This window comes from Haliotis cracherodii, unplaced genomic scaffold (genome assembly GCF_022045235.1).
Source record: "Haliotis cracherodii isolate W230 unplaced genomic scaffold, xgHalCrac1.p SCAF_14, whole genome shotgun sequence".
NCBI lineage: Eukaryota > Metazoa > Mollusca > Gastropoda > Lepetellida > Haliotidae > Haliotis > Haliotis cracherodii.
The window spans coordinates 17,456,621-17,479,589 of record NW_027266269.1 but is presented as its reverse complement, the minus strand read 5'-3'; the positions used below and the strand labels follow the sequence as shown (position 1 = coordinate 17,479,589).

The 22,969-nt window shown below is 40.8% G+C and overlaps 1 protein-coding gene across 1 annotated transcript; it reads right to left on the bottom strand.

Moving 5' to 3' along the window:
• Positions 1–9,012: 9,012 nt before the first annotated feature.
• On the bottom strand, positions 9,013–21,450 carry LOC139460596 (histone PARylation factor 1-like). The gene is made up of 7 exons (XM_071242064.1): positions 21,222–21,450; positions 19,716–19,854; positions 17,918–18,061; positions 17,421–17,619; positions 15,356–15,454; positions 13,281–13,522; positions 9,013–9,380 (listed from the first exon to the last, which is right to left on the bottom strand). Exons 1-7 carry the CDS (start codon positions 21,369–21,371, stop codon positions 9,076–9,078), a joined length of 1,278 nt encoding a protein of 425 aa, XP_071098165.1. The 5' UTR covers positions 21,372–21,450; the 3' UTR covers positions 9,013–9,075.
• Between the last annotated feature and the right edge of the window lie 1,519 nt (positions 21,451–22,969).

The following is a 22,969-nucleotide window of genomic DNA, read 5'->3' as shown; positions in this document are numbered from 1 at the left end:
GTTAAAATTCAAAAGATTATAGCCAGAAGGAAATCATCCGTTTAAACACTTTAATTTTGAGAGGTTCGCTGCCAAGTTCCCCATAAACAATAAAATTGGGTGTTGAATTCCTGAGACCAGTTACTATTTTTTTTAAATCAATTGCATTTTCTCTATTATTTCTAAATTTTCAAAACCCCATATTTCAGAGCAGTAGAGGAATATTGGCACTACCATCACATCAAACGCCTCCAATAAACAGTCTAATGGTAGGATAACATTTGGTGCTCTTTTTATTAGGCAGTACTTGTACATTGCTTTTGTCACGTTTGCTCTTTAGTGATTTCATACAAAACACAAGTTTTTTTTATTTCTGTGAAGATTTATACCTAAATATGTATAATTGTCAACAAACCAGTATCTTTCCCCCAAAATGATACATTGATTTGGTTGATTTGGCTTGGTCCCTCCATAGATTATTATTTTTGTTTTTGAGATATTTACATTAAACAACCATTTTAAGCAATATTGATTGAAGGAATCTAATGATTTTTGTAATCCAGATAGGGCATCGCTAAATATGACTGTATCGTCTGCGTAGAGTAATAGACTAAAATATGTAACCATACTGTGACGTCATTTCCTGATATACAAATCAAATGAGATCCCTTGGCATCCCTGTTTTGTAAGATACGATTCAAGATCTATTAAAAATTTGAAAACAGTAGTGGTAATAGATTTTCGCCCTAACACCCGTTCGTTTAGTAAACTGGTGAATAGTTTTCCGAAACAGCTTAATATCGTAATAGGTCCATACGAATTAGGATCAGATGGGTCGCCTTAATTTTGAAGATGAGTTTTATAATTCCCGAGAGCCACGTTTCAGGGATTACACTGCATGAGAATACAAGATTGAAGAATTCCGTATATAGTGGGGCAAGTACTCCATTGCTATCTATTATATGATCATTCTCGACAAAATCTAGATCGGAAGCCTTATTTCTTTGAAATTTCTTTGCAGCCTTTATAATTTCTTCAGTCGTTATATCATCGTTCAAGATTATACAATCAAACACCAGTGTTGCAGTTGCACATCTTTCTAATTCATCAATTTTGTTTTCATTTAAGTTTTATAAAAATTATAGAAGGGATATATATAAGGAGCTTTCGGATTTGTTTCTTTCTTACATCCTGTTAGGATCTGCCAAAATTCTTTAGGTGAGTGGTAAAGGTTAGGTCGAAAAGTCTTATTTAAATTGTCTGTATATTTACGTCTATTCTTATCCATACATTTCTTGTAAGCCTTTGCTTCTTGATGATATGCCAATTTATTAAATAATGTTTTTGATTTTCTTAAGACGACGTTTTGCTTTATTAAATTTCTTACGGGATCGTCTGCATTCTATTCCGAACCAAGGTTTATTTTTTTCGCGTTGTCTGTATTTAACACTGCTTTCTCTGACTCCGAATGTTGATAATGCAGCGAGTTTGTTTACACTCGACGGGTCGCCGTGACCTTTCCGTGCTTCGTGCACTTTCTCAGTTTATTTATCTGTTTAACATTTATATTCTTTATGTATATATCTGATTTATCAAGGTTGTAATGTTTAGGTTTGTTAGCGGCATTTGTATAGACGCATGGTAGGCCTTTACATGGATTACTTACAGGAGGTTTGACTGCGCTAAGTGTAAAGGTGAGAGGGCAGTGCACGTCTGTGTAGAGGGGTGAGTAGTCAATTATATTAAAATCAGAAAAGAGCGGAAGGCACATCTGCGATACAATAACATTGTCGATAACGCTTTTATCTTTACATGTTGTTTTACATGTCATATAATCATTTCCTGCCATTACCAATAAACAGATTTAATTTTTACAGATTAAATAAGTTTAAAGCAACAGTTTTTTATTCTTGTTTTGTCCTGTGTTGCTCTCACGCGTGGCAACCCAAGTTCATCGAGCACAGATTCAGGGTTAAGTTCTGATCTAATTTCATCCATTACCAAATTACATTCCTCAATGATGTATTCATCAAGAATTTCGTATTCGCATAGATTATTTTTCTGGGCATTAAAGTCCCCAGTTAAGTGATATTCTCACTTTTTCACATAATATTAATTATTGATTGCTCAATTTCATAAAACGTATCGTTTGGAATATACTTTGATCCTTCGGGTGGGATATAAACAGTCCTCAAGTGCAGATCCTGATCAAACTAAATAGTATTTTACATACTTTAGTCAAAAGAATATAATCGCATTCTTCTCCAGCTACGGATATATAATCTCTATATTTACTTTTATATGCTACACCTATACCTCCTGATCGTCTTACAGTACCCAACCTATTCTGAAGAAAAAGAGTATATCCGGGTATATTTAACTCCAAACTGTTTGTTTTCGTTTCTTGAAATCCAATTATATCTCTTTTAGCTATTAAGTCAAGAAATTCCTTATTTCTAAGCATGTCTGAGGCCACATACATTTAGATTTAAGAAATTAAGACTAATATTTTGGTAATGATCAGTACAGTCGACACCATGATCATCATCATCATCATCATCATCATCATCATCATCATTGTCGTCGTCGTCGTCGTCATCATCATCGCCGTCTTCATCAACAACAACATCATGTGCAACAGCATTGGCAGCATTATCACAATTACTAGCAAATTCAGAACCATGATTATATATTATCAAGTACAGATTTGTTTTTCAATAATTTACATGGAATCTTTGCTTCATGGACTGTGTTAAAAATAACTGGGGTACAGTAAAAATATTTTCCCTATCTGAGGAAACATGGTGATTCAAAATATTCCATTGTATCATAAACATTGTGAACACAATCTGTGTTTTCATTTGCCTTGCTTAGTACATTTACATCAAAGTCTTTCTGAGGATTATTTGTTGACAGAGTGTGATCTATGGTATTCAGAATACCAGATACATTGTGGGCATGCTTTGTGTTTTCTGTTGAATTCACTATTACATCTGCACCAGAACAATTGTCAAAATTACATACAGCATGAGCACAATTAATCAGTACGTTTGAAACGTTCACGTTATCGGGTACTTGGTCGAGAACATTACTGTTTACAGTTGTTTGACTTGAGATATTTACCTCAGAATGTGAATAGTTATTTGGGACATCTGTTATTTTATCAGCTGTGATACAAGTGTGATTATCCAAAGCTACTGCAACAAGCATATCATCACATATATTATCAGCATATTTGTGTGCAATTGATTGGGTTAAAACAACATAATCGCCATTATCATTATCATCATCAACATTGACATAAATATCACAATGAATAGTAAACTCTTGTCATGACCTACAGCATTTAAATTATTAGGAACGAATGTGTTTGCCATTGGTTTGCATGAAATACTTTCTTCATGAACTCTGTTAACAGTAACTGGGGTACAGGCGGGAAAGTTCAGGACATCTGTGACATCAATGTTGTAAGGTACATCTGTGTTTGTGTATGTTTGAGTGAAAATATTTACATCAGTAAAATTGTTTACCTTTTCTGAGGAAACATGGTAATTCAAAATATTCACAGAGTCCATTATGTCATAAACATTGTGAACACAATCTGTGTTTTCATTTGCCTTGCTTAGTACATCTACATCAAAGTCTTTTTGAGGATTATTTGTTGACAAACTCTGATCTATGGTTTTCAGAATACCAGATACATTGTGGGCATGCTTTGTGTTTTCTGTTGAATTCACTATTACATGTACCTCAGGGTTATATTGAATATGTCTTTTCAAAATATTTGTTGAGCTTTTATATGGTAGATATATCATTGCTAATTCCCTCTGCATGAACCTCTTGGTTGATACCTGGTGCATTTTGACCATTTAGTTCGGCATCCGTATTTTATCATCTGTGATAGAATCATTAAAATCAGATCATAGTTCTCGCTACCGCTAAACAAAGATCTGAGGACATCCCAATACGGGTCACGTCAGACCGACCTTGCGCGAACTTTGACCGAACAATGGAATGACCAATCAGAAGGCAGCTTTCTCGTGCTTTACGGTACTATTTTCAAATTGGCGACAACGCTTCGAAACATATTTTGACAAATTCTCCGATCAAAAATTTGAAACCTGAACAAAAGAACATTCTGGAATCGCATAGTATGTATTCAGTCGTTTAACCTGTAACTATCGTTCGGAATACGCCGTGTTCAAGTTTTCGAGGATGCATGATAAGAAATCACATACCGACTGTCACTTTCATGTTATGTAAGCGACGCTCTGATTGGTCGGACGAAAGGTCGTTCTGACGTGACCCCAACTGGGATGTCCTCAGATCTTTGTTTAGCGGTAGCGAGAACTAAGGTCTAATTTTAATGAGATTGGAGATTGGGACTGGCTCATTATCATGTTATATACACACACTGACATGTTGTAACCTAGGTCAAACAACCTGGGAGCAAGAATTGTATGATGCTGTTTGAAATCTTGGTAGGGAGGGCATGTTGGGTTGGACCCCAAAAGTTGTGAAATGTAGACAGCAAGGACTGACGCTGCAGGAGTAGAACTGGACACAAGGGGACAGCTGACAGTTGGAAAGTTGAAGTCCTCCCTCTTGTCATACAGTCTTGTCATACAGTCTTGTCATAGTATTGTCATACAGTCTTGTCATACAGTCTTGTCATACAGTCTTGTCATAGTCTTGTCATACAGTCTTGTCATAGTATTGTCATACAGTCTTGTCATACAGTCTTGTCATAGTATTGTCATACAGTCTTGTCATACAGTCTTGTCATACAGTCTTGTCATAGTCTTGTCATACAGTCTTGTCATAGTCTTGCCATACAGTCTTGTCATAGTATTGTCATAGTCTTGTCATACAGTCTTGTCATACAGTCTTGTCATAGTCTTGTCATACAGTCTTGTCATACAGTCTTATCATAGTCTTGTCATACAGTCTTGTCATACAGTCTTGTCATAGTCTTGTCATACAGTCTTGTCATACAGTCTTGTGGAGAGTGTTTTTATAGTTTTAATCTTTAACAATATAAAAACATTTGTCAAACTGACGACCCGTGGAGTTATTGATTAATTTTCACTGACTCATACAGACTGCCCAACAGAGCCGACGGAACCCACGGGACCGACACCTTTAATAGTTGATAGTATAGCAAACATCATTCATATGACTGTGTTCATGAAATGACTTAATGATATATAAACGGTGACAATGTTAAATACAACAAATAACTTCGTTAGATAAATGTGCCCAAAGCACGCATATGTATTATCAACGTTTGGCTTCACTCTAAAACTCCATTCTCGTTTATACTGGATTCAAAAGCTCCAGACAAATCCATTTGTCACTAGACGTGATTAACATAGATGTGGTTGCATCTCAGTCTTCGGGGTTTTAGGACATGTGTTGAAGATTGGGACGGTAGTGAGCAGAGGGGTGCTTGGAGGACACAATGTGAAGTGCTGAAAGTCCTCATTGGTAACATGTATGTACAATTTGGGGATAGGATATTTAGGCAGAAGTGGGCACGCCCATGAGCACTGATTGTGCAGCAGCTCCAGCCTTGGGTGTCTACATTTCACAACTTGTTTGGTACATTTGAGCATATTTAAAGAGCGTCATACCACACTTGCTCAAATGATGTTTGATCAGGGTCACATTCAAAGTCTAAGTAAAGCTTTCAAAACGTGTGAAGGTAGACGTGTGGGGGGCATTTCCAATTGTGATGCATCAGTGACAAAAATAATGTCCGATGCAATTCCCTGAGTTACATTAAAGGTTCCCGTCTTTTTCAGGTGAACAATTAACTTTCCTTTGCATGTTTTTTGTGATGGGTGTCACAATTGGAACAGGATACGTTCATCTTTTCGCAAACACCTAGCAACAGCATGACAGACGAAATATTTACAAACTATTTGACAGTGAATCATAAACACATGCTCATAATGAAGTCGGAATCGTTCATGGATTTCTTCTGAATATGGAAAGGGTTTCGTCGCGTTTATTGTTTAAATTAAAAACCCTATCTTTTTTCTCGGTAGTTCTCACATTTTAAATACACCACCAACCTTTTCTGTTGATTGCCATGTTGCACATAGTCCTTCTTTTTTCTTATCCGACCAAAACCAATACTCAATACCTGGGATCACCTCGAGTATCCAGCCCCAACCTACCTGTGACTATGAGAAGGAAACTTCACGGAGCAGTTGAAGCATGTCTCTGTCCTCGGTTACCTTTCTTTTACCGAGCAATAAGCGAGTTAACGGTGACGTCGTGCACTTCCGCCATAGGCTGTCACTGTGTTGGCAACTAAACAATGTATCCTCAGGGCTGCGATAAACACGTAACCTTCTGAATGGGAAACATTGGGGGGGGGGATCCAGGAATCCAGGTGCAAGGTCTTCAGCAACCCTTGCTTGTTGCAAAAGGCTACTGCGCTTGTCGTAAGAGGCGACTAACGGGATCGGACGGTCAGGTTCGCTGACTTGGTTGATGCAGGTCATCGTAGCCCAATTGCGTAGATCGACACTCATGATGTCAATTACTTGATTGTCTGGTCCAAACTCGATTATTTATATAGCTGGAATATTGCTGAGTGCGGCATTAAACAAACAAACAAATCATTCAGATATATTAGAATGATAATATGTATACGATAATATATTATAACATACTCGAGACATATTTTATGAGTAACAAAGCCGCTATGTTGAAGTGATTAGGAACACGACATGAAATCCATTTGAATACACGACATACATCTCCTTAAGAAAGTATACAAGCAATAGCTAAAATCGAGGAAAGAGGTTTATTGTGTTTCTCCAAAAAACAACTAAACACCATGCCAACATCACTACACTTAGTTAAACAACAAAGGCAAACTAGCCACTGATGCAGTGGACTTAGTCCAGGAGCAGGGGTTAGATGGAGGGCAAGATGCTGAGAAGGATGTCCTCATATTAACTAGAAGTTGGTTTGTTCAAACATGTATATTCATATAGCCACACCGACTATATATGAAATCGTTTAGAGCATCTATGAAAAAGAATACAAGCACACAAGTGAGTGGTGGTGTTGAGTGACGGTGTTGAGTGATGGTGTTGAGTGGTGGTGTTGAGTGGTGGTGTTGAGTGATGGTGTTGAGTGGTGGTGTTGAGTGATGGTGTTGAGTGGTGGTTGGTGTTCAGTGTTGGTGTTGAGTGGTGGTTGGTGTTCAGTGTTGGTGTTGAGTGGTGGTTGGTGTTGAGTGACGGTTGGTGTTGAGCGATGGTGTTGAGTAATGGTTGGTGTTGAGTGGTGGTGTTGAGTGATGGTGTAGAGTGGTGGTTGGTGTTGAGTGGTGGTGGTGGTTGGTGTTGAGTAATGAATGGTGTTGAGTAATGGTTGGTGTTGAGTGGTGGTTGGTGTTGAGTGATGGTTGGTGTTGAGTGATGGTGTTGAGTGATGGTGTTGAGTGGTGGTGTTGAGTGGTGGTGTTGAGTGATGGTGTTGAGTGGTGGTTGGTGTTGAGTGATGGTGTTCAGTGGCGGTTGGCATTGAGTGCTGATGTTGAGTGCTGGTTGGTGTTGAGTGGTGGTTGGTGTTGAGTGATGGTTGGTGTTGAGTGGTGGTTGGCATTGAGTGGTGGTGTTGAGTGGTGGTTTGTGTTGAGTGTTGGTGTTGAGTGATGGTTGGTGTTGAGTGGTTGTGTTGAGTGGTGGTTTGTGTTGAGTGGTGGTGTTGAGTGATGGTTGGTGTTGAGTGGTTGTGTTGAGTGGTGGTTGGTGTTGAGTGGTGGTGTTGAGTGATGGTTGGTGTTGAGTGGTGGTGTTGGGTGGTGGTTATGAATGGATAGGTGGGTTAGTAGTCAAGTCCATGTCAAAGTGAAGTGTTATCACCTTGAAGACAATACGTGGACCAGCATGGAATGCAGGTTGTACAACTATTGATGCCAGTATGTTGACCCGGTAGTACTATCCAGAGACGCTTTCATGTATAAATATACAATGGTGTTCTGGCAGGCATAGTGATCTCGACCCATATCATAACAGAGTAGATCGCAGGACGTTCTTTCGGACGCTTACACACACGTCCACGCGTATCCAGTGAATCTGACCTCATCTGAAATTATTACTACAGACCATTGGCAATTACCCCAATTCCTATGTTCATTGGCATGTTGTAGAAGTGTCAATTTGATAAGGTGGTGCAACACATGGTCGCTGAGTGTGTAGATAGCTGCATTTAGAGGATTTACCCTGACCATGAGCAACCGAACAGCGAATTGATCGGGCTTGATTTCGTAAAACCTGGTTTCTGACCAACTGACTTGTGCAGGCCGTTCATAAACATTTTGTTACGGCAAACAACTGTTCCTTTGTCTGCAAATAACAGGCTGAGACACATTGAAGATATTGATGATCTTCTTGAGCTCTATCAGTTTGAAACATGTCAGTAGCTCTTGAGAGACATATCACCTTGTAGACGACACATGCCCAATCTGATTAGAAATATCGTAAAAAGTGAGTAGAGACACACCCAACTTTTCTAAGTTACTACCGAGATATCTTTGGCCCCACTAAATGCCAAACAGAAAAAAAAATTACAGAAAGCGAAGACCCAACCCTTGCTTGACAATTCCACCACTGTACCCTTCCTATCTAATGTTGGGTGGTGTCGCAACATGTGGTTGAAGTGTTTTCTCATTACGCGAAAGATCCGGGTTTGATTCCCCACATGGGTCAGTGGGTGAAGCCGTAATTTGGTGTCCCCCACTGTGATATTGCTGGAATGCTGCATTGGCCCAAATATTGGCTTTTAGACTGCTGAGACTAGATCACATTAACATCACATCATCAGTCTCCTCTCACATAGTAGGGTATTCAAACAATGGGTAAATCACAAGAAAGCCTCACATCTGCCAGGATTGCTCAGACAGCAAAGCACCCATCTTCTCCTTGATATGCAGACAAGGAGTTTCAATGCTACTCAGAAAATGTATTCTTAGTTTCATAAAAGAAGCAGAAAGTCTGTCTGTTTCTAAAAATTTATCATACAAATTTACAGATGTTGATCATTCATAACCCATTATTTTCAGTGACTCGGCATCTAGTCCAGTTCACTCAGGTCAGCAGTATGTCGCCGGTGTCGCAAGTGAGTAGAGATGATCTTGGCATACTGAGTTCGTCGAAGTAGTTGGTAGGCAAGGGGAAGGAGATGGAGGATGGTGGAGTGAAAGACCTTGCCACCGAAGCTGAACAGGTCCATCCCCAGCTCCAGACCCTCACCGTAGTCGCACTCATCGTTGGCAAACTGCACCAGCGTGATCAGCTCCTGCAGCGGGTCGAAGAACTTGTTCCTCTCCGTCTCCGTCCGTGCCTCCACAATTTTCTTCAGGATCTTCTTCAGGTCACCTGGACAGCAGAAGAAAAGATGTGAGACTGACAAGATTAATGCTAAGTTGGAAAGGCATGCTATTCTAGGGTTGACTGTTGGGGGCATCATAACTATCCACAAGCACTGACATAGTCAACTTCTCCTGCAAGAGTATTATAGAAAACATTTACATTCATACCTGTGTACAGTAAAATTGATAGTGCAGTGATATTTTCATCAGATTTTTGTATATGTCTATACTAAAATCCTTAGGAATAAAATAGTGTTATATATTTATTGTTAAACAGTAAAATAGGAATAAACATAGTTTCTCATTGATACATAAAATAATATTATTGTTTCTCTAAAAGATATTCACAACTACAGAATGTTTTCAAATATTGATAAATCTACAAAAATTCAAGATGGACGTCAATTTGGCAGTTTCAGAGAAGTTTACGGAGGCAAACATGCATTGTGAGAGAGTCTAAGTGCAAGGTCAAACAAGGCCAAAGTATATGACATTTCAAACAACTGTAACATGATATAAGCTATGCACCACTACAACACTAATACCACACTACTGCAAATGTCATCATATTTTAAAGCCCCCTCCTGACTATAAATAGCCCGCAAGGTGGCGGTATTTCAGTTTCGAACAATGACTGACAATGTAAACACAACCGAGTGTCGAGATAAGCCTTTTGAAAACCATATGTAAACAAGATCATCACTGTCCGTCAAACTTTATATCAACTTGAATGACAAACCTTGATAACCACACTAATGGTCACTTGCATTCAACAGTTAGATCTATACCATAAAATAATCAGATTATATTTCTAAAACTTCAATCATTACATAGATTAAACAAGTGGGGCAGCCGGGTAGTCTAGTGGTTAAAGTGTTCGCTTGTCACGCCAAAGACCTGGGTTCAATCCCCGAAATGGGTACAATGTGTGAAGCCCACTTCTGGTGTCCCCCACCATGATATTGCTGGAATATTGCTAAAAGTGGTGTAAAACCATACTCACTCACTTTAAACAAGTGTTTAGGAAGAGACCTAATTTGCAAAACCAGAAGTTGAGCCAATATTGCTTAGCTTGACTACAATATATGAATATGTCAATAGTATCAACATAACAATGCACATAAGCAACTGATAAATGGATAACGAAATATACTAGATGTTTTGACCTACAATAGATAATATTGTACTTACGATAAACAAAACTCCAATACACATATTCCAAGATAAATGTCATTATAGATTTCATTTCTTTCACATAATTTTCACACATAAAAGTTTGAACATTAGATCCACATGTGTCCCATGTATTCTTTGTTCGATGGATTTGGATAAACTTCCCACACATGTTCTAAAATACAATCTGGCATCACTTCCTGTTTTGTCCATGTTGTGTTACGTTGACACTAAGACTGAGTATGATCTATTAACCGGAGTTACATGCGTCAGCCAGCATGGCGTCCACTCGAGTCCCCACACAAATCATGACATCCCCTCATGACGTAATACGCAAACATAGGGGAGCTAACTCTAACCTAGACTGGGTATTTACCCTGAACAGCAATAATGCTACAGTCCACACCAATCCTTCATCTGTTGATACATTTAATATCCGTTTCTTCAAGTCCGAGTATCTACGATCTCTCCAAACACTTTGTCTATTTAGCTCAGTCCAGAAGTATCTGTAGCACTGCTTTCGATTCGACAAATTTCTGCAACATGGTGGCCGCACCATTCCTTAACTGCGATTGCCTGTGCTATGTCTCGCATGGTCGACAAAAGCAGTGTGAACAGACATATTCAGCTTCATCTGGTTCCAAAATGAAATCTGGCCATGACACTGATACACTAATCCCAAGAATCGGCACTGAATTTGTCAAAGTTTCTGTTGCACTGGGAAGAGAGGCGCCATCTTGTTGATTCGAGTTAGCAGTCGGAATGATGTCATCTTGAACTGGAACTTTCTCAACGATAAAGTCATTAATGTCAAAATCGAAATGACCAAATGCTCCCCTGATCAAATTAAGCGTCACATGAAAATGTTTTGTTGCTCATATTGAAGACAAGTGAACTTGCAAAGTTCTTGACATTTGTAATCAGCAATCCAACTCGGATGCGCTCACGAGGTGGGTTGCTAGGACTTCGCTTGGTCAGAAAGGTTGTAGAAAGTAATTAGAAGAAGTCTGCAGTGCAATCTAAAAATACCATGTACAGCATGTTACATAAAAGTATTCACGAAAACATTTTTTTCCTAAAAATGCAAATTAATTTATTTATTCATCCCAAGGTTATAATCCTGAACACGTGGGTTGGTATTTCAAAGGAATCTTGTGATGACCCCTTGAGTGAGGCAGCCAGGCTGTGTGTATTACATTGTTGAAATGACCAGGAAGATTGTTCAGGCATTGACATGGGAAAAAAGGGCATCTGAGAGCAACATTGTTGATGAACATCACACTTGGTATGCCAATCAACAGGGAATCTGGGTCACTGGGACGTTCAAAGTTTCATGGATTGAGTGACTTCGGCATGAGGAGCTTTTAGACAAGTGTGACTTTGCCAAAACACATTGCTAATGGGCAATGAAAACATTTGACAGAAATGACAAAAAACTACTTTCATTACTTGAAAATATTTTTGACCAATACCAAGGTTTTCACGATGACATTTCCAGGTGAAGGCAAGACGAACACAACAAAAAAGAACCACACTGTTGAAATCACGATTGCCGTATATATTGTGAGAAAAGCTATTCATAAACTGCAGATAAACCGTACACCACAGGATAACGATTGGTGCCGTGATACATATTATGTTTTTTTGCTCTTATTCATCAGGATAAACGTATTTCGTTCTAAGCCAGAACTAATTTGTGTTGGACTGGAATAAAAACATAAATTGTGGGCATGCCACAGTATCATTTTTTAAAGATGTGAAGTGACATGGCAGGTAGATTTTGAAACAAAGACCTACGCATTTCTTGAAAAGTCTTGGAATCATTTGATGGATATTTATTACAATGAAAACTGATGTCCTTGTTATTAAATGGCCCATGTGGGTGGGTGTTTACATGACGTCCCCCGTTTACATATTAAAACAATGAAGTTTGTGTGTTAGCATGACCTCATATTGACCTGTCACATCACTCGTATCAGCAGTCCCGACCACAAATGCCCCTTTAGCAAAAATATCTGAGTAATGGACATAAGAAGTTTCACTTTAAAGTAAAGGTTAAATCAAGGTCCAAATTTACAAATCTAAAGCAAATGGAACACACATGTTGAGCCCCACTACTAGCTAGGGCTGCAACGATATAGGAAAGTCACGATACGATACGTATCTCGATATTCTGGTCACGATACGATACATATCTAGATAGGCAATCAGTTCCTGTCATGGTCAAAGGACCACTGACCTCAATCTGACCAAACTGACTTGCGCTCAGTTGGATGGCTTCAGATGAGGGAGCATCCACAGATGAAATGGTGTCAAGGGGGGCAAGGGGGATGCTGCACCGGTAAATACTCCTGGTCTCACAACCAGGGCCTGAAATAACTAACCGCCTGCCCGACTGCCTGTGTGCCTTTCCACCCGCCTGCCCGCCTGCCCGCCCGCCAACCTTCTTCCAAGGTTGAAGTGATGCCTTTTGCTATTGTCATCTTCTGATGACTCTTGTTATTTTTAAGTAGTTGTTTGCATTATTTCAACTGTCTCTTATGTCTGAATGCGGGTACGTAACTTTAAAGATGGGCATGCAACACTGATGCATCACCTGCCCTACTGCCTTGATGGGTTGTAAAACTATTTCAAACACTGCTCACTACAGATGTGTGCCCTGCTACAGTTTACAGCCAAGTACACCACTCTGTTAACATAGGAACAGTAACAGAAAACATGTAATATTTCTCACCTGGAGTTTCTGGTACTGGTCTGTAGCCGATCTCATTCTCATCGACGGGGACGACGATGCCTGCACCATGGAAGCTGTCACAGACCACCTTCTTCTGTCGGCGCTTCATTGCCTTGGTACGTGTGTCCAGAGAGAGTCCCAGCACCCCAGCCTGCTCCCCCAACCTCTGGGACACACCCTCCAGCCACTTACGATCCCCTCCACCCAGCTCCTTCCCCTTCAGTCTCTCCTTCATGTAGAAGCTGAACAGAGCACAAACACCAGCTGAACAGAGCACAAACATCAGCTGAACAGAGCACAAACACCAGCTGAACAGAGCACAAACATCAGCTGAACAAAGCACAAACATCAGCTGAACAAAGCACAAACATCAGTTGAACAGAGCACAAACACCAGCTGAACAGAGCACAAACATCAGCTAAACAAAGCACAAACATCAGCTGAACAGAGCACAAACACCAGCTGAACAGAGCACAAACATCAGCTGAACAGAGCACAAACATCAGCTGAACAGAGCACAAACATCAGCTGAACAAAGCACAAACACCAGCTGAACAGAGCACAAACATCAGCTGAACAAAGCACAAACATCAGCTGAACAGAGCACAAACATCAGCTGAACAAAGCACAAACATCAGCTGAACAGAGCACAAACATCAGCTGAACAGAGCACAAACATTAGTTGAACAAAGCACAAACACCAGCTGAACAGAGCACAAACATCAGTTGAACAGAGCACAAACATCAGCTGAACAGAGCACAAACATCAGTTGAACAGAGCACAAACATCAGTTGAACAGAGCACAAACATCAGCTGAACAGAGCACAAACATCAGTTGAACAGAACACAAACATCAGCTGAACAAAGCACAAACATCAGTTGAACAGAGCACAAACGTCAACTGAACAGAGCACAAACATCAGTTGAACAGAGCACAAACATCAGCTGAACAGAGAACAAACATCAAATACTAATACTTATGTCAAATTGAGCATCATAAGTGTTATAGGTGATAAGTAATCTGAAAATAATACTGCGTGTAAAAAGTGGAAATTTGGATTACTTTATTTCTTTCAAGTTTGGAGAAAATGTGGTCGTCGGATCCATGATGCAAAAAACAAAACCCTGACCTTCCATGGGATTTCTCCACCTGTTCTGGGTGACTGATATTTGGATTTGTCTGAATTAAGGACAAAAAAGAGTTGACAATGGCCGTTAGCTTCATCACTTTCTGTAACCTGCAAGAAGTCTCGTCCCCCTATCAATGAATGTCATGTGTGAAAATAAGACAAACCAATCAGTGTGCGCATTTGACTTCAAGTACTTTGGTCAAAGAATCCCTCAGGAATAATTTTTGATCTTACATATGTCTTGCATTTAAAAAAATACCAAAAATGACATATGAAATGTGAATGTGAATCGTTATGCAACAAGTTGACAATTCTTTTAGCAATGCCCTTTTGTGCTTGTATGGCACGGGTCGCTGTACGGTGTGACCGAGAATTACACGAGTTGGTCACGAGTGGGTTAAATCCATGTTTGTCTGGATAAGTAATCAAGGTACAGAGCTCCAGATAAGCTGCGTATCATCGTAAAATAAGCTTTAAAAATGCAGAAATATGCAGTAAAATAAAACCCAAGCGTATTAAATACGCAACGAACATTACAGATTCGCTACAAAAATATAACTTGTGCGTATCATCAATATATTGTGAAGTATCCCTGCGTATTCGATTAGCAAATCAGCAACTTATCTTGAAATTATAAATGGGCATTCCTTCAACCTTGCCAAACTCCACGATGACAGTTACATCATGATCATTTGCCATCACACTTTCTTGAGGAAGTATTGTGGTATTTTTAAGTCCTATAAAGCTCTCGAACCCTAGTTTGCAGGGACTAGATGAATAGTGTTTTTTAAATATTTAACTTAAATACCCACATGTATAAAAACTAGTGGGTAACAGAAAATTGAATACCTAGATAGAATTACTGATACCCAATGATTTTAAAAAATGCATGGGTAAAATACCCACAACACCAAAAGCTTATCTGGAGCTCTGAGGTAACATACCTGACAGCCGCAAACAGGTTGTCTCCCCTTGGTGTGAGGGTACAGCTTGTCTTGGCAGCATTTGCTGCCAGAAACACTGGCATCTCCTTTGGGTCATCCCTGCAAACAACAACACACATGTCATCCCTGCAAACAACACACACACTCATCCCTGCAAACAACAACACACACATCACCTGTTGTAGCCACGGTGGTACACTGCTAGAATGTCTCACCTGTTGTAGGCATGGTGGTACACTGCTAGAATGGCTCACCTGTTGTAGCCATGGTGGTACACTACTAGAATGGCTCACCTGTTGTTGCCATGGTGGTACACTGCTAGAATGTCTCACCTGTTGTAGCCATGGTGGTACACTGCTAGAATGTCTCACCTGTTGTAGCCACGGTGGTACACTGCTAGAATGGCTCACCTGTTGTAGCCATGGTGGTACACTGCTAAAATGTCTCACCTGTTGTAGCCACGGTGGTACACTGCTAGAATGTCTCACCTGTTGTAGCCATGGTGGTACACTACTAGAATGGCTCACCTGTTGTTGCCATGGTGGTACACTACTAGAATGGCTCACCTGTTGTAGCCATGGTGGTACACTGCTAAAATGTCTCACCTGTTGTAGCCACGGTGGTACACTGCTAGAATGTCTCACCTGTTGTAGCCATGGTGGTACACTGCTAGAATGTCTCACCTGTTGTAGGCATGGTGGTACACTGCTGGAATGTCTCACCTGTTGTAGCCATGGTGGTACACTGCTAGAATGTCTCACCTGTTGTAGCCATGGTGGTACACTGCTAGAATGTCTCACCTGTTGTAGCCATGGTGGTACACTGCTAGAATGGCTCACCTGTTGTTGCCATGGTGGTACACTACTAGAATGTCTCACCCGTTGTAGCCATGGTGGTACACTGCTAGAATGTCTCACCTGTTGTAGCCATGGTGGTACACTGCTAAAATGTCTCACCTGTTGTAGCCATGGTGGTACACTGCTAGAATGTCTCACCTGTTGTAGCCATGGTGGTACACTGCTAGAATGTCTCACCTGTTGTAGCCATGGTGGTACACTGCTAAAATGTCTCACCTGTTGTTGCCATGGTGGTACACTGCTAGAATGTCTCACCTGTTGTAGCCATGGTGGTACACTGCTAGAATGTCTCACCTGTTGTTGCCATGGTGGTACACTGCTAGAATGTCTCACCTGTTGTAGCCATGGTGGTACACTACTAGAATGTCTCACCTGTTGTTGCCATGGTGGTACACTGCTAGAATGTCTCACCTGTTGTTGCCATGGTGGTACACTGCTAGAATGTCTCACCTGTTGTTGCCATGGTGGTACACTGCTAGAATGTCTCACCTGTTGTTGCCATGGTGGTACACTGCTAGAATGTCTCACCTGTTGTTGCCATGGTGGTACACTGCTAGAATGTCTCACCTGTTGTTGCCATGGTGGTACACTACTAGAATGTCTCACCTGTTGTAGCCATGGTGGTACACTACTAGAATGGCTCACCTGTTGTTGCCATGGTGGTACACTGCTAGAATGTCTCACCTGTTGTAGCCATGGTGGTACACTGCTAGAATGTCTCACCTGTTGTTGCCATGGTGGTACACTGCTAGAATGTCTCACCTGTTGTAGCCATGGTGGTACACTGCTGGAATGTCTCGCCTGTTGTAGCCATGGTGGTACACTGCTAGAATGGCTCACCTGTTGTAGCCATGGTGGTACACTGCTAAAATGTCTCACCTGTAGTAGCCGATACGAACTGTGTGTCTCACCTGCAGCAGCCGATGTGGAACTGTGTGTCTCACCTATAGTAGCCGATGTGGAACTGTGTGTCTCACCTATAGTAGCCGATGTGGAACTGTGTGTCTCACCTATAGTAGCCGATGTGGAACTGTGTGTCTCACCTGCAGCAGCCGATGTGGAACTGTGTGTCTCACCTATAGTAGCCGATGTGGAACTGTGTGTCTCACCTATAGTAGCCGATGTGGAACTGTGTGTCTCACCTATAGTAGCCGATGTGGAACTGTGTGTCTCACCTATAGTAGCCGATGTGGAACTGTGTGTCTCACCTATAGTAGCCGATGTGGAACTGTGTGTCATCGTCTCCCCTGATGACAGTGAGGAACTCTGGAGGGTCGTAGTAGTATCGCCAGTGTCGTAGGTAGTTGGGCTTCTTTCCCCGAGAGTTGTGAGTGACGCCTTCATGCTTCCCTGCCATGATGTCGAATGGACCGACCAGCTGGAATCCGAGCACCCTCTTGAACACATCTGTGGGAGAACAGCCTTCACAGTCAGTAGCTTTCAATGGTCTTAACTATTCCACTATTTGTTAGGACCTGTATACACCAGAGCTCCCTCTTGCTTGCCCCGTCCCCTGGTTGTTTACATCTAATTGAAATATTTCACCCCCTGGGTGCCGTTATACAAAACAGCCTTCATGCTGCTAATGCCGTAAGTCTGCATTGGGCTATTGGAGTTATGATGACTAAAGTGCTGAGATCACCTTGTACGACGCCCTGGTCAATTACAGAGATGAGACACTGGAATTCCCATGTCATCCTCTCACCTGTGGGAGCAGCAGAGTCTTCGGCCTTACAGAATTCCCAGAAATCATAGAAGTCCTGCGGCATCTCGACCAGGTACTTGTGTTGGATGTACTGCTTCACGCTCGCCGGCGAGGCGTCCGCATCTTCCTCATCACTCTCACTCACTGGGGGCAAACAAACCATCCATCATCTCGGAGTTCTTGTCATGATATTTGTTTATTTGTTTGCACTCAGCAATATTCCAGCTATATGACGGCGGTCTGTAAATAATCGAGTCTGAACCAGACAATCCAGTGATTGATATCATGATCATCGATCCATGCAATTGGGATCGATGACATGCATCAACCAAGTCAGCGAGCCTAACCACCTGATCCCCTTAGTCGCCTTTTATGACAAGCAGAGTCACCTTTTACAGCAATCTTGTTATGAAGTTTCACAGTCCCTTTGCTCCCCAAACTAACCTACCAGCCCTGTCATGATCTGTGATGAGATCAAGGGAGGCATGATGCACTAGACAATTCAAGACAGTATGCATACCCAGGTTTCGATTCAAGTTTTAATTCTACAGTAGAGTACGTTTAAAACAAACATGATGGTAATGAATTGACGGATATAATGAACTGGCTTATTTTTGTCCTAGCCATTTGCTGTATATATGCTGTATATATGCTGTATACACATGGTATATATGCTAATACCCAACTTCAGTCATAACAAACTAAAATTAGCAGTCCCTTTCAGTTCATTATAACTGTAATATACTGTATATCTATTTTGAAAAGGTTGTATTGAGAAAGATTCCAATAATAGGGTAGTCTTTTGGTTTTAAGCCCTTGTTCTGCAAGTTCTTGATCACTGCACGTTCCCCAAGTTTGTCCATTTTTCAAAAGTCAGAGACACAGAGAAACAATTTGCTCAATTGACTCAAGTTTTAAGTGGATATACATCTATGACATCACGTAATGTCCACGACAAAAGATTTCATGATTATGAAATTCCTTCTTGGCGAGTCTCAGAACTGATCAATCAACCCTTGTACACCGACATATGTACCGGTAGCATGGTTTCAAAGCAAAAGAACGATGACACTGACAGTTTCAACAATCACAAAATATTTTTTCAGTTTGTGACAAAATGTTAACACTTTTGATTTGAGTTTGTTTTAACACTCTCAAACCATAATTTCAGTATAATTGCATAATATTTGTCAAGCTGTGCTGATGTTACTGATTTCCAAAACATTCCCTTAAGTTGCTGGATCAGCCACATGTACCAGTATTGTACCCGACACCTGTATCCTACAAGGAGTCTGTACACCCAGGGAAACAAGGCTGCAATTCTGAAAATATTCAGAAGAGTCTTTTCGTGAGAAAAGTTGTTGTCTATATGTTCCTGTGGCTTATCACAACCCTATCTTTCTGAAAATGATCCCTTTCTCATTTCTGGTGCAGGGAAGGATATTTGCTCTATTCTGCAGCCCAGACCAGTTTTGTTACTGTTAAAGGTATCGTAAGGCTTGTAGAATTCGAAATATTTTGGGGTATTACTATATGTTATGACTATTCGGGGGGGCTAGTAGACACATGTGCCTTACTATCTCTGCAGTATGTGACTTCAGCCTATTGTCCAAAACCCTAATCTAGAAAACAATTTTTGTGTCTTATATGTTCAGCCAAGATAATCCATACATTAATACCAAATCTACTGAAAATGATGCCAAGAGACAATTTCGGGCCAGTAAACTCAAAAGCTTTTGGCATAGGCAATTTCTGCAGCTAGAGTTTACACTGATCTTTTCTGCTAATCTAGTCCTACCATCCTCTTCATCCGCATTGTCCTCATCTGTTTTTTCTTCAGGGACTCCCTTGCTTGTGGTGTCTGGGTCGACATCCGACTTTGTTGGCTTGTCCTTGTTCGGGGTGTCTGGGGCAGCTCTTATCTTCTTTGGCTGATCCTGAATTAGCAAGTCAAACCAAATATACTCAAACAATCACAGTTATGTTCTCGGGGGGGAAGTCTTGAATCGAGGAGGGATAAATATAGTTTGCATGTTTCTAGTTTTATTTTAAAAAGTACATATATTATACATATAGTCAGGGTTAATACATGGTGATTACTAGGCCACTTGGTTGACACGGAGTGGAGACACAAGGGGAGTCCCCATGCACAGATGAGCCCATCATGGTATGTAACCTTGAGGTGTGATGCAAGGAAATTGTACCTTAGTTCATTGGTCAGTCAGACACAGGATGAAAATGAATACTATATCAGAAAGATGAATGTTATATCAGATTAGTAGGCAATCTAGCAGTAATTCTGCACAGCGATAGTACACAGGCTATTTTTAGGTGCCTTATTCCTGGCAAAATTTGGACATATCAAGAGTGATCGTTTATTCCATCTTTTCATTTGCTCTCTTGTACTTCTGTCACAAGACCACATCTTGGTAATCTACACATGCATACACATTTCTATTCCCAAGAGAAAAGGAATCAATAATCTTTGATCTCATAGGTCGACACCTTATCTCAGTAGTCACCCTTCTTATCTCCATTTCATATCTTCCTGAAACTTTGTAGAATTTCGTACAAAATATTAAGTTTATTTGATTTGCATTTGTGCATATGTACGATTTTTAAGAACTCGGGTTATTTCTAATCCTTAGGAAATAGTAAAGTGCTATATTTGGCTTAGAGCTGCCGACTGTGACCCTCCTTTACTGATCGCGCGTTCCTCTTCGATCCTTTGGTGTATTCGTGTTAGGGTGGGATACACCCGCCTCGCCTAAAATCTGACTCACCTAAAAAGATTTTGACCCGACTCGCCCAAATTTTTTTGAGCGAACTACAGTCGTTTTTTGTATTTTGGAATAGGTATGTAACTATTAGAAATACATAGTAATGCATTTTATACACATAATGTACCTAAATGTTAGTGTTGTAGTCTAGGTCCCATTAGCGTAACCGACTGGGCTCTGACTCAACATGAAGCGTATTGAGTGAACGATGTCATGGCGTTGTTTTGATACAATCGGTGATACAATCGGTGTCACTCTCGCTGACATCACATCACTGATTGATTAGTTTGGGCCAAAAAATGAACTGGGTTTGGGTTTGGGTTTGGGTTAGGGTAGGTTACCCCCCAAATTTATCCTTAGCCCTTGGATCCCCTTTACTGATCGTTAGGGTTAGGTACAATACTCTGTGTGTTTGCACGGTAAAGCGTTGGGGGAGTGGCAGGGGAGGCGTCCATGCACTGTTCAGCTTGTAGTGTGCGATTGACAATTGCACGAAAACTAGATTTAGGTATGAGACAACCCACCCCACACCCAGTCTGAGAATCTGGAGTGTCTTCCTCGTCGTCTGCTTTCCTCTTGGGATGACTGTAGGCTTTGATGTGGTCAGCATTCCTTCTGTAGCACTTAGCTCCATATTTACACTTCGGCTTCAACTCTGTCTGCTTTGTTGCCATTTTCGCGGTTTCGCAATCAAATACAGGAAGTGGCTGCCTATGTACCGCACAGTCTCTGGCGTCGGGAAAACACCGAATCGGATTGGCCGAATCCGGATGGCTTCTTTCAGAATCCGCTTTATTACCCACGTGGTGAAGATACAGGTAGTAAGATACTAAATCCGCACGTCACTCGTGTGTCGTACAAGGTTGACCTTGTTTTATTCGTTTCGATTGGATAACTGTGACCTCTGTCACACCGGAACTACTTTTTTCATTCATTAAAAAATCGCGAGACGTCATTCATTTTGCGATTACAAGGCAGAACTGAAGAAATTCATGAGAACGAGAGATATTTACAAACAATTTATTAAACTAAACAAGATAGTCACACGCATCAAATTCAGTTTGCATTCTATATAAGTTATGCATAGAGGTTCTACAAGCATATAATCGAGCTAGATCTATAAATCGATTTTACAATGTACGACTGCCGATCGAGCGCGTCCCTTGAGGGTGACACACCAGACCACTTTCGCAACTTTCAATTTCATTTAACGTAAAAGGACAGGCGTGGTGAAATGAAGTCTGTTTAAACTATCTGGACAGATATCGAGACTTACTTGGGATGATCCGGTTGTGCCATCGGTGTCCCATTTGAAGCGTATTTGTGGCGCTGTTTCGGGAGGCGTTGTTTGTGAATGAACGAACACGACAGCACGACCAGATAACTAAAGTTCGCAGTTCCGATACAAATCATTCGAAAACTCCGTGGAAGTGTGCCTGACTTCTGATTTTGTAGCCCCAAACATCCCAAATGTGAACAATAACATTCCCTATCTCTAGCGTAAAACGCTGTGAGTGGATCGCGGTTGTCTTTTTTTATTCCGTCGGCGACCTTGCCCTTCGATCGTTCGAAGCTGTCACTGACATGCAAGCAGATTTGAGTTTGTTGATTTTCACGTCTTCAATATATGGGTGGTACAGTTAACATGAATGTCTTTGGCGAACACTCTGATTTCCCCCTTCCAAAATGGTACGGACATGATATGATAAAGATAGATAAAGGAAACCGAACCATTTTGATTGCACAGACGGGACCCCGGCAGTGTGACCGACTGTCAGTCCGATATTCAAAGCGCGGCGCTAATGTGACATTTCAAATTTTCATATAGGTGTCCTTCGTATTAACAACATGGCGCTTGAATTACCATAAGTTGAAGACTTTCTTCCAAAAGGATCTTGAGCGTCGGTGCTGGTTTGTTTGCAAACAGAACAGCAGGCGCATGTTGTTATGCATATGCATAAACATGTCAAAGTGCCCATATTTGGTCATATATCAATATTCATGCACAACCAGATTTTGCAACCGGTTTCAGTTTGGTCTGTCAACGAACGAAAGTTGTTATGTATTTACACTTAGATATATATTTGATAAATAAAATACCACACTCATTCTCGCTTTCTCTCGGTCAGATACCATAGAAAGTCCACTCGTTTCGTCAACATGGTATCTCACGAGAATGAGTGTAGTATTGTCTATGTATGTTCCCTCGGCTCGCCAGCAAGTTTAATATCAACCCGCTGGATGCCAAGTTTTTTTTCTGACGCACATTTTA

Bases quoted from the DNA above. Each gene is read 5' to 3' on its own strand.
- LOC139460596 (XM_071242064.1), bottom strand. From the start codon at position 21,371: ATGGCAACAAAGCAGACAGAGTTGAAGCCGAAGTGTAAATATGGAGCT. The intron at 15,455-17,420 runs GTGAGACACACA...TGTTGTTTGCAG, and splicing joins TTCCACATCGGCTACTATAG to GGATGACCCAAAGGAGATGC. The intron at 13,523-15,355 runs GTATGTTACCTC...TGCTCTGTTCAG, and splicing joins AACCTGTTTGCGGCTGTCAG to CTTCTACATGAAGGAGAGAC.